The 12,009-nt window shown below is 43.9% G+C and overlaps 1 protein-coding gene across 5 annotated transcripts in view; it reads right to left on the bottom strand.

Moving 5' to 3' along the window:
* Nucleotides 1-12,009, bottom strand: part of METTL24 (methyltransferase like 24) — a 42,697-nt gene that overhangs the window by 17,442 nt on the left and 13,246 nt on the right. For 4 of the 5 annotated variants that reach the window (XM_080584416.1, XM_080584415.1, XM_080584414.1 and 1 more), the window contains exons 2-3: nucleotides 6,751-6,849; nucleotides 3,625-3,764 (exon numbers count right to left, since the gene is read on the bottom strand). In XM_080584416.1, coding sequence (XP_080440542.1) covers nucleotides 3,625-3,764; nucleotides 6,751-6,849 — 239 coding nt within the window. Of the gene's footprint in view, nucleotides 1-3,279; nucleotides 3,416-3,624; nucleotides 3,765-6,750; nucleotides 6,850-12,009 lie in introns of those variants that run through there. The other variant, XM_080584418.1, reaches the window with a different exon arrangement.

Raw genomic sequence — 12,009 nt, 5'->3', positions numbered from 1 at the left:
AAATACAAATTGTTTGGGACAAATGCAGCATTAGAGCAATGAGCCTACCAGCGACCCATGGACACATGCATCCGTGACACACTTCTAACGGTTCCAGCTGGTGCAATCCAGATGCTTTGGATGCAGGCAGGCCTCAGGCTGCCTTCAAGCAGATTGTTACTCGTATGTGGACTGCAAAGGGAGGCTTGCAGTGGTGGAAAACAGAACAAAAAATAGTTGACGGTGAAGAAGGGGTTGGTATATCTTCTGACACTCGGGCTAACAGCTCACATTTATGCCTGAAGAGAGAACTAATCAATCACAAGTACTTACCAGACAAAATAAGGTCGCTACAGAACTGCAAACTGGTTTGAAAAATGCCAGGCTCACATGTGATCATGCCAAATGAGAACACAGCACAAGAGAGGTAAACAAATGAGTTGTTTTTTTTTTAAAGTTTTTCTGTTAATTAAAAAGGATTTAAAAAAAAAAAAAAGGCAGCCTTAAGAAATGTGTTGAGGTCACAGAAAAATAGCAAGGCCACCAGAAGAGACCAGCTGCTGTCTTCCAGTAACAGCAAAATAAAAAATGCTAGAGACACCGACCTATCTATCCCCCACAGAATAAGACAGAGCTTGGCTACAGAGATGGGGTTTGCACGTGGTCCCCTGCAGCAGAGGTAAAGGTGAGCCTTAAAAGCAGCAGAAAACATATCCTGCAGATGAGCCCTGTGCAAGAGGAGCAGAAGCACTGCTGGACCCGCTGCCAGCTCTCGTGGACAACTGCAGCTGCTCCAGCATGGGGTGCTCCAGCTTCCAAAGGGGCCACAGGTCAGTGGTGTAAAAGAACGCATATTAAGGTCCAGCTCTCCCTTTCTGGCCTCTTTTTCTTCCCCTCTCTTTTCTTACTCAAAGGCAGATAAGCAATTTCTGCATCTCAGAAAAAAGAAGCATCCCCTGCCTGGATCCTAAAGCTCCTGCAATTTAAGATCCTCCTAAAATAGGCTTTTACGTGGTGTTGCAGTGAGACTCTTCAAACCTCAACTGTTAAGTTTCTGAAATCCTATTAATTTATATTATCCCAGCTTGAGTGCCTGCCTGTTGTGTTTGTAACAGACTTAACGTAATCTAAGCAGATTTAGCACTAATAACTACAGCTCACTAATGCACACTGCAATTACACATCACACTGGGAAATTCTACCCCCAAGCACAAACATTGCTGCCTCCCAGTAGCGGAAGCCACGAATGCTCATCTAAAAAGACCTCCAGACATTTCAGACAGTGCTTACTCCCATTCAAAAGCAACCTCCTTTATAGCATTCATGAGGCAAAGTCTAAGCAGCATGCTTTCTTTAATTTTTAATGATTTATGGATTTAATTCAAGATTCCCAGTAACACTCACACTGAACTTTCACATTTGTCCTCCATCCATCCCCTCCGTGGAGAATGTTCTTTGTTGAAAGCAGATGCTTCCCATTTGCTCTTTATGAAGTGTATGAGATAAAGAAAAAAAATGTTTAAAGGGGATTTTTGTCTTACTTGAGCAAAATTATTTTTCTGCCTGTCATGAACTAAAGGAAGCGAGTCTGACAGAAGAATTATGCAGCAACCAGCTCCAAAGGCTGCGGAAGGAATCCAAAGGATTAAAAACTGTTCCTCCTTAACCTCAAATATTTTTCTTTTATATTTTAGCTGTTTCGTTAGAGGCATCACAGCTGGGTATTTACTGCACATGTGTATCTGATGATTGATGGAAGAGCCAACATCAGTTTCAATCTCTGCTAAGCCCTACTGTTCTGCCACTACAGAAAATCTGGCATTTGGGCTCCCTGCACCGTATCAAAAGCAGCACCACATAAAGCACCGGAGTACACTCACTAGTTGAGATTTGTTCAAAACCACCTGCAAGTTACCTTTGTGCTGCTCACCTTTGTGCTGGATCTGTTTCCCAGCACAGATGAAATAAACTCTGCATTGTGTCTACTTGCTAATTCAACAAAAATTTCATCCAAAATATCCAAAATATCAAAAGGCAAGAGGCACATTAATAACAGAGCTCGGGTCTAATATTAATGATCACGTAACTTGAAGGGTAAGGTCTATATACTAGTTCCACTGAACTACAGGCACTTTGCCAAGACACCTAAAGTGAACAGCTGTGTTATCCTAGACTTCCTCTGTAATCAAGTGAAGGCTGCAGCTACCTCCAGAAGGTTACTCAGCTTACCTGGTTTTCCACCCAAATGTGCCCACCTCTCCCTGCAGACGACCTGAGGCAATGAGCCAGTACTGCAGCTGAGCAGGCACAGACTGTACCTACGTGTGAGATAATACAGCATCTCTCCTAACTTCCACAGCAAAGTGAAAAACTGAGCAAAAACCTTCATGTAAACCTATAGTTCGCATTAAAACTAAGTAAGCATCATTTGAAAAGGGTTCTAAAAAGCATCAGCAAGTAAGACCAGTGCTCAGAAGGAGTTTGCTCTCTGCAGGTATGATTCATCCCTGAAGGGCTCGGTATTGTTGTTCTGCCACAGCGATATTCATAGCTGAACAAGACCTGAGAGCTCCTCGCTCTCTGAGGAGCTTGTTCTTTACAGCTCAGTACAAGATTGATCCAAATAAAAGCCCACACAAATTAATAGAAAGCACTCCCTATGAAAGCAGCGTACCCTGGATCCACTTTACTTTAATTGCTGGCGTTAACTGCCATGTGCTCATCACTGAGAAATGTCACCCAGACGCAGTTCTTTGCCATGGACCGTTTCTGAACCCGCAGCAGCAATATCATAGAAACAGCCTGTGCTGGTTCAAGGGAGAAGAAGCCCTCCAACGCACCCCCAGCCTAAAGCTGGCTCACGGGACCCCAGAGTCGCACTGGGCAGCAGTCACAGAGCCACCTGTGTGAAATGAGGTCCAGATCCTGCTGATCACCCTCCTGATGCAACTGTGCACTGAGGGACAATGTGAAGGGCCAGTGGCCTGACAAAGTCTGAGGACTGAGTTCCCTCGTCCTTGCAAGAGGCAGAGGCATTATCAGCAGGGAAACAGGCTGCAGTTGTGGTTTTGCTACCTGCAAAACCACTTGTACTGTCGAGAGCGAAAACTTCAGTCTCAAGTGTTGTAAACATCACACACACTACAAACGTTTTAAAATAAGGCCACAATCACCTTCATTATTATCACTTCGACACACATCACCCCTGAAGTGCTCAGCAACCACATTCTCGTATGGAAATGTACAATTTCGTCCCAGGGGTAGTTAATGAAGTTTTAGAAGTAATGCTGCTTGAAGTACCTGGCAATTATGCAAGTCACTTCTGCTCAGGAAGACGCTGTACTGCTCCCCAGTTTATCTCACTAATTTCCATCTTCCTCTGCTGGAACTACCACTCACTGCTCACCGTGAAGCAATTTATTTTCATACTGACAGAAAAGTGAAGGAAAATGAAGACCCTTCCTGCAGAAAAGTTTCTCCCTAAAAACAGAGTTCACAGAAGCACATCAGCACATACTAAACACACCTGAACAAAGCCAGTATTTTAAAAGACAGCTTTGTTGCAGTCTGTGCTGCATTTAGAAGGCTCTTTGATGCTTGAATGCACCACGGAAAAATCTGCTGTCTTTTAAACGGAGCACTTACCCAAGGGAATAGAGACGGCACTGCTTGCTTCTGATCCGATGAATGAGGCCAAACCTCTCATCAAGGCAGACTGACCAGGGCTTCTTTGTGGTTTTGGAGTTCCCTCCTAGGCTGCTCAGGTTCATGTGTTCACATGAAATCTGTTGAAATCAAAGCATGTTTTATTTTAAGACGTAACTTTAAATTTGTTTTTAATTTGCCTTCTGGGAAAAGAGTAGAAAGAAGTTTCATTTAAATCTGCTTGTCAATCTGATCCGCAGCTATGGAAATTGCATCACTTTTTTCCTTGTTTGTCTGTTCTGCTTGGTGAAATTTAGGGCTTACATAATCCCCCAGAGAGCAACACAGTTTAAAAAGCAAATAATTAAACATTAATATTATACCCTGAAATCAATTTTCCTGAGAACACGTTATTTCAGCATTCAAATGCTTATTTTTTTTTCCTTTCAAACCTTGGAGTAGGTTCTGCATCCTGAACCGTGCTCAAATCATGTCACAATTCAATGTTTTAATCACAAATTGCAGTGTCACCGCAATGTATGCTACACACTACACCTGTAGCGTCCTGAATCTCCCAAAGAGATTTAATCATGACCTTACAACACCCCCTATTCAATAACAAAGGGATTTAAGCAAGTGTTTAGTTAAACAGAGGAATCATAGCACATGTCTGTGCTCTGCTGGCTTATTATATTTTGAGAGCTTCAAGTCAGGATAAAAGCATTGCAAAAGGAGAAGGGATACAGACACTGCAGGAGCCCTGCTGAGCCATCACAATGAGAAGTTGTTCCCTGAACCCAGCACTAGCTGTGGCTGCGGGGATGGGAGCTGGCACTGCCAGACAGCCAAAAAAAAAGGTGGAAAGATGACAATAGAGACAAAAACAGAGGTGAGAATGACAACTGGAATACAGCCCTTGCTGTGGTAGGCACTCTCCAGCATGTTCCTCAAAATAAGTAAATAAACCTCTATTTTTTAAAGTTGTTTAAGCTTTGAAAGATCATTATGCAGAGCATTGCATCCACAGAGCTGCAAGCTGCTTCACCACCTCCCTATTCCTGCTTAGCTCCTGATTCTCATGGAAAATTCATAAAAGCTAATACAGCATCTCTTCATGCTGCTCTCAGGATTTACTAAGTTTTAAGTGCTGATTTGCACTGCACCCCACTACCCATTTCCCTTCAGTCACTTAACAGTCAAAGAATAAATGGCATTGTGATAACAAGCACTAATTTTAAGCTACAGAAGAATAATGTGCTCTCTACAGAAAAATAAAAGATTCTGCAAAGCTGCCACTTAATTGACTCGTGGTATTATGAGCAATTCCAACCCTCAGAATTTGGAGCAATTTTAGCTAGCAATAGCTCTTTCTATTAAAATAAAACCCCAAATCAAAACACCTGAACCCTACCTTTAGCACCATCACCCGTCTGTTTACAGACACTGCTGCGCTGAGCTCACGTCCTGCTCTGGGCTTCCACTCGCTGCTGTCAGACGAATAACAGCACGTGTAAGGTGGTTCATCTGGTCGCCAGACACTGGCAAGAAAAAGCTTTCTCTGGCCATACCCTGACCCACTGACACGGCATCTCCTGCCTCCAGCAGTGTGAGCTGCTCCACGCTACAGCAGGGAGCTGAACTCCAGCGGAGTAAGTAGCTCAGCAAGCAAAGATAACGAGAGTCCATGCTCATCTGCATAAGCAGGATCCCATTTCCAGAAATGCTCCTACTAGGCATGGTGTAACCCCATCAGCTGTTAATCCTGTAACAGCTGCCAGGTCAGAAACAAGAGTTTCTCTCATTTTGTTGTTTTCACTTAGGCTTGTCCCCAGGGTCAGTTACTCTGGGATCAAAACTTCCTGATAAGTGTGTCAGAAGTGATAAACTCTCTGCTAATTGATGTCCTTGTAGGTTTTGACACAACTGGCAGAGTTTAGCAGCATCTGCCACTGTTTATTAAGGCAATGAGATGACGGATGTTCTCAGCTTAACATGGTGCCTCAGCCTAAACTTGTGCACTGTAAAACAAGCAGCTCTACACACATCTCTTGCTATGTTGTCTTGCCTTTTCTCCTCTCAGTGCCAGCATCAGGGCAGGCAGAGACGCTCTCTTTGTGTTTCTGAGCATTTAGCCAGGGTACCACAAGCAGGAGGATAAGTGACTGCTCTGCTGCCCTCCCAGCTACCAAACTGTAGGCACAGCAGCATATTTTCCAGATATGCTTCAGGTGAGTCTTCTGCCTCAGCCCTGAAAGCACTGCACTGACAGAACTTCTTACGTGAATGACGTTTCAGTGAGCTGAGACTTTTTGCTGCTTTTCAGCAGAAGCAAATGGTGCAGTTAAATTTGCATTCAAGGTCCAATTCCTGATAGACCCAGGTACCTAAAGCACCCACCCCATCAAAACTGTGGGTATCCAGTACCTTTTCCATTCTTTATTACAGGAAATACATGCATAAATGCTGTTGTGCAGAAGTGATGTCTCTATGAGGACCCGACAGCCCAATTTCCACACAGGCTGAGCCCTGGAACTATCTGTTAATGCACGCTGGGTTTGGAGATGTCACCTTAGAAAAAACACATAAAAATACTAATTCTCCAGGTCATCATCCCCTTTTTTGCCCTCAGGTAATCAGAGTTCTCTGGGCACTATTTGGAAAATTCATCCAAGCTAGGGACTGATGCATTGATCTCATTTTACTGTGAACCTCAAATGCATCCTTTTTTTAATGAACAGGACCGGGGTTATTGCGTTATTATTGAGAACTGAAGTGGCTAAGCACACGGCCCTCTCACTACAGACTGCTCACTATTTTTCTGTCTGAGAAAGAGACAGCGGCTGGGAGAGGAACCACTGCTGGGATTTCAGTCCTTTTGTGCTTCTGTCAGGACACAAATAGGTCTGTAAATAAAAAGCAAGGATATAATGCATGCTTTCTACCCTGTATTTTGACCTTTATGTTCATGGTGACCATCACTGCAACATTGAGCGACTTTAGAAACAAAGCATATATCCAAAAGCAATTGCAAAAACAGTTTGGTGTGAGGCTAACTCCCTATCTGCGAGGGCACAGACTGTGTCAGGCAGAACCGTTTTCTGAATGGAGGCTGAAATGAAAACCTACCTGAGAAGTGCTAATATACTTCAGGAACCTCAAGGCCTCAAAGTTCAGGGAAGGAGTTGGACTTGCCCATGGTTGCAGATCAATGTGCCACCTTACGGTCTGCAAAGAAAATAAATAAATAAATAAATAAATAAATAAAACCACTTAAAGGAACAGCATTCATTTTCAGCACAAACATAAAGCGCAAGGGCTAATAAATTAAGGAGATTTCCTTTCAAACAGAAAGAGTTTCCTAGGGGCTTGTCTGCACATGAAAGTTATTTCAGAACAAAGTAGGGTTTGAGCTACCGCGAAAGAGCATCTAAGTACGATTTATCATAATCAACTTCAAAAGCAGATGCAGCTAATTCAGAAAAGAGGGTTCTTTATCCAGAATACAAGTGTCAGCACAGTTATTCTGGGACACCCAGGTAAGCCTCGGCTTATATAAATGCAGGAAGAAAAACAAACTCTGAATATCTAAACCCTCTAGCAGGACATCTGAAAACAGTGAAATCATTTTTATCTCTATTGCATTTTCCGTCTATCACATCTCTCTGCTCCAGCGTCCACTGAAAGAAGGATTTGTACTGCAAACACCAATCACCAAAGGAAACTTCTGCAAACAATCTCTTTCTTTTTTTTTTTTTTTGGAAATCTAAAAAGATTTTCATCTCATTAGAAAAGATAGCTTCCTGCATTCTTTGAGAAAAGCCCCCTTCGCCCCCCACGCTTGCCTGACAAGATACACCAGAATCCTTTGTTTTCCCGGAAAAAAATGCCAGTGTGGCTCCCCTTGGCCCTACAAATCCTCATTTTCGTAACCACGGGGAACTAGCTGCAGTGGATGCTCTCTGTACTCCCTGTGAGGCCCATCAGCTTTGAACCTTGGGGACCCTGTCACTTTTTCAAACAACACTTCCCACGCAGACAAAGTGGGACAGAAAAGGTCTTCCAGGCATGTGCTCGCATAGCAGCAGGGCTCTGCACTCCCATCTGCGGTACCTTCCCCAAATTCTGCCTGCTTTCGTCGTGCTAGGAAATTTAGACGTGTTATCTCTTGCCCTCAAGTAGATATAAATACAAGCACGGTGTTAAGCTGTACTGAATTAAGATTGATTCCTCACGACTCTTCATCCTCAGGTGGGAGAACTCACTGCTGTGGCTGGGTAGGTAGTTTCAAGCTTCCCTTTAATCGGTTGTGATTAACCGGGCTTCCATAATGTGTGTGTTTTTTTCCCATAAATTAATTTCAACATTCAATAAACTACAAACCAAGCCACCTGGACGTGGTCCTGGGCAAGCAGCTCTGGGTGTCCCTGCCTGAGCAGGGGTTGGACCAGATGGTCTCCAGAGGGCCCTTCCCACCTCAGCTATCCTGTGATGCTGTGAAAAAAAAAAACATTTGGGATTCCTACGGGACCTTATTTCACAAAAAGCCCTGGAAAGCATACAGGAGATAACAATCATCAGGCCTGGATGGAGTCAGATGATGGAGGGGAGCAGCTCAGCCCTAAGGCCTGGGCTGGTGGGGAGGCAGCAGCCAGCCCCACTGGGGACCACGAGCCCGCGTGATGACAGCAGGAATCCTCTGACACCAGGGAGAAAAGGAGAGGACAAAACCAGAAAACAAAGGTGATAAAAGAGGACTGTCAGACCAGATGGAGCTTGCCTTGAGCTGATATTACGAACGGGTGTTTTTTCAGCCAAAGCAAACATAGGCTGGAGTGAATGGGAGCCAGGAGGTCTGTATGAGGTTTATTGTTCCTTTAGGGTTTGCTCTTTGTTTTCTGTTGGGTTTTGTTTGTTTGTTTCTGTAAAGAGACACTGAAGAAGACATTTGATAACATATTTTTCAGAAACAGACAAAAGTAGCATCTCCCACCCCGAAGCTTGCTGTCTGCAATAGCAGGGGACCGCTATATCTGCACAGCACAGGGCTGAACACCAGCCAGCCAAAAAGCTCTGCAGCAGCATGTACCCCAGCACGCTGGCTTCAGACAGCGGCCTGCAAGCAGCTAACCCAGCAGGAGGATAGGTGCACGCTCGGGAGGGAAAAGTGTGTGATCTTTCAGAATGAGTCACAGTTCACATGGCTGAATAACGCTTGCAATGGCAGGAATGCCGTTGTTTCAACAGGCTTGAAAGCTGAAATGAAAATGAAGGCTGACAATCATTTTCGAGCAGAAGAAACCCCAGACACCTAAACATCTGTGCCCATTTGTTCTGAAATCGATTTGGATGAGAAGGATCTCATTAAGTAGTGGAATTACAGGGCAGCCATTGTGGGGGACAGGGAAGAAAAAGAAGAAAAAAAAAAAAAACCACTATAATTAATCACATGAATGAGGTTTTTTTTCAGAAGAGTGGGGTATCAAAGAGCTACCACGGCTTACACTCAGCTCCTTAAAATGTTAAAGACGACAAACTGTCTTTCCACTGATAGGTCCCCAAAATTTATCAATAAATACACGAAAAGGAGGTTAAAAACACGGTGGCTTAATAAGTCAGATTCACTAAAAAGAAAAGAAAGAGATCAACCTTTTCTATAGCCCTTTATATTTAAGAGCACCACACAAACGCTACTTTTGTGACAGAGCTCCTGATTCCCGGCAATGCTTTTGAATAGCTTCTCAGACGTCACCTTTGGTCCCTGGCCCCTTCCAACGAAGAAGCCCATTTCCACTCGCTAATGAATACATTCGAGGGGGCTGCTCGAACACCTACTGAACACCCACACTGGGCAGATCAGTAGTTACAATACAATGAGATCCACAAACGATGAACGGGGATGAAAGCAGAGTACGGCTCTTGAATCAGGTTGTCTGCGGGGGGTAACCTGCTGATGTCGGTGACGCAGTACGGGTATGTTCAGGACGGACAAAAAGCCCTCCTGAAGCTGGCATTCCTTATGCCCACCGGCAGCCTTTGTTTATAGTTTTTCAGATATTTTTTCAGCCTGCTCCATAGTGTTCGCACCCATGGAAGCCTTCTCAAACAAAATCTGCAAATAACGTGTACCCAGTCCCTGCAAACCAGCTGCTTTGGGAAAATCAGGTTTATTCCTGATAAACGCACACTCATTTCCTAGGAGTTCTTGCCCTCCAGGTTTTGTGACTCTATTTCCTCAAAGCAGAGCCGGCAGTGGCATCGTGATGTGGCTTTCCTTGGTTGTAGACAGTAGCTGTGACATCACGCATTCATCCAGGAGGACCCAGAACACCAGTTCAGATTTTCTGCATCTCTGTCCACTGCTGTCACCACCGGTAGGCTATCTCCTGATGGTCAGGACTCATCTGACAAGGCACCATGAGACCTGAACATGAGGATGTCCTGATTGCTTCTTCATATGAATAGATGACACCAGCTGGAAAGTTACAATACCGCTTAAAAATATCCTACTAAATATCCTGAAGTATCTCTATACATACATCATTTCACTTGTGGGTGCTTTACATGAAATTAGCACTGTAACGAAGATCAGTTTTCAGACAGACTTTTTTGCAAGCACTGGTCAGACACCAACTTCAGCAGTCCCAGAAGTATAACGTATATTAAGAAAATGCCACCCAGAGTGATGCCTAGGTTTTCAGTAGATGAGATAACCAGAGAGCGGAGAAAACCTTAAGTCAATGCCATTGCTTTCTTATGAAAGCTAGAATCCATTTGAAGGTCTGATTTTTTTTCCACATATTTCACACATATGGACTGATGTTCCCTTCAGACCAATCTGGCAGTAATCTGTGGTGACTTTTCCCCACAGACCATTTATTTCTATTTTTTTTCCCTCACCAGCCATCTGCGATAATCATCTGCTAATCCCTAAATAATCCATAGCACACATGTGGCATCATTTGTCATAAAAAAATCTGAAATTATAATAAAAAGTTTAAATAAGCATGTGCAAAAGGCTCATGATCTATCAGGTGTAAAATGGTAGGTTTGCAGAATTTCTGGCTTTTCTAGCATTAGCTTAGGCACAAAAGTGTAAATCATGAAATTTTTCCCAGATCAATTGTAAAGTTTCAGTCCAGTAATTCAAACAGCTCAACCCTTCCCTTCCCTTCTGTTTAAATGTGAAAGGGAATTAGTCAAGAACTTTCCCTTGTCTCCATCTTTTTAACTCAGTAACTGATTTTTCCTTCATTTAAGTTTTCTTCTTCTTTAGCAGCCTATTAAAATATCAGCCATGTTTATAGACAAAAATTTTGGATTCCCATTGTCCTGCCACCAAATCTGTGGCTTCCAGTGAAGAAACAAAAGACTTGTCAATACACACACTGGTGTCTCAAACAAGGGGAAAATATAAAATCCTCTGATTAAACTGTGCAACTGTATTTTTTTATATTTGAGGCAGAACCAAATATGAGTGGAAAGCGCTTGTGGCAATAAACTCCATCAATAACTGTAAATATTTGCTAGCCATAAAAACGAATGATACACATCTTCAGCTTCAGCTGTTCTGGCTCTACCCTGCATATCACTATGTTCACCTCCTTTTGGAAGTGTATAGCTGAACTCTTGGGCGAAATTTTGCAGAGTTCTTATCATTTTAAAATGCAACGGGTGGGATTCAAATCGCAAAATTTCAGACGTCTACAAAGCAAACGTGTAATTACTGGGTCATATTCCTGAAGACTAAAGAAAGCTACCTCTGGACACGATGGACAGGGCTTGGTCATCTTCTTTGGGCTGCCTCTGGGCCCTTGAGGATATTATCTTTGTGGGTTTTGGTGGTGCTGTGGTGTTTTTTTCAATTCAAAAGTTCTTTGAACACAGAAATTATTGCGTGGCAGCCCATCAGAGTACTGGCTTTACAGCACGTGCCAGCACGCCTTGCAGGGGACACGCACCCAGCGCGAAGCCTGCTGAGATGCGTGGGAGGGCTTCTGAGGACGGGGGCAGCCAAGCCTGGTACATTGCTCCTCATGCTGCTAACAGAGCAGCTCTTGCAGTGATCCCTCCTACGTCTGGTTTCAGAGGCAATTAGCTGGTTGACTCCCAGGGAGAGCCAGGAGTGAAGGAACATTCATGCAACGAGGACAACCAGTGACCAGGCTCCTGCAGGCGGCTGGGAAGCCAAGCTGCGTGACAGGACAGATGAGGCAGACGGGCTCTTTGAGGGCGTGATTCATCTCGCTACAGAGCAGACGTCTAAAATAAGTAAGATGAATCACGCACTGGAAAGCTCCATTTCTCTCCATTAACTGCAAAGGCAGCCTAGAGGACTGGCTCAGATGCATCGACACCGTAGACATTTAGCTCGGGAGACGAGAAAGC

Source organism: Anser brachyrhynchus (genome assembly GCF_964034855.1).
Source record: "Anser brachyrhynchus genome assembly, chromosome: 3".
NCBI lineage: Eukaryota > Metazoa > Chordata > Aves > Anseriformes > Anatidae > Anser > Anser brachyrhynchus.
The sequence above is the reverse complement of the archived record's forward strand: the minus strand, read 5'-3'. Positions and strand labels throughout refer to the sequence as shown.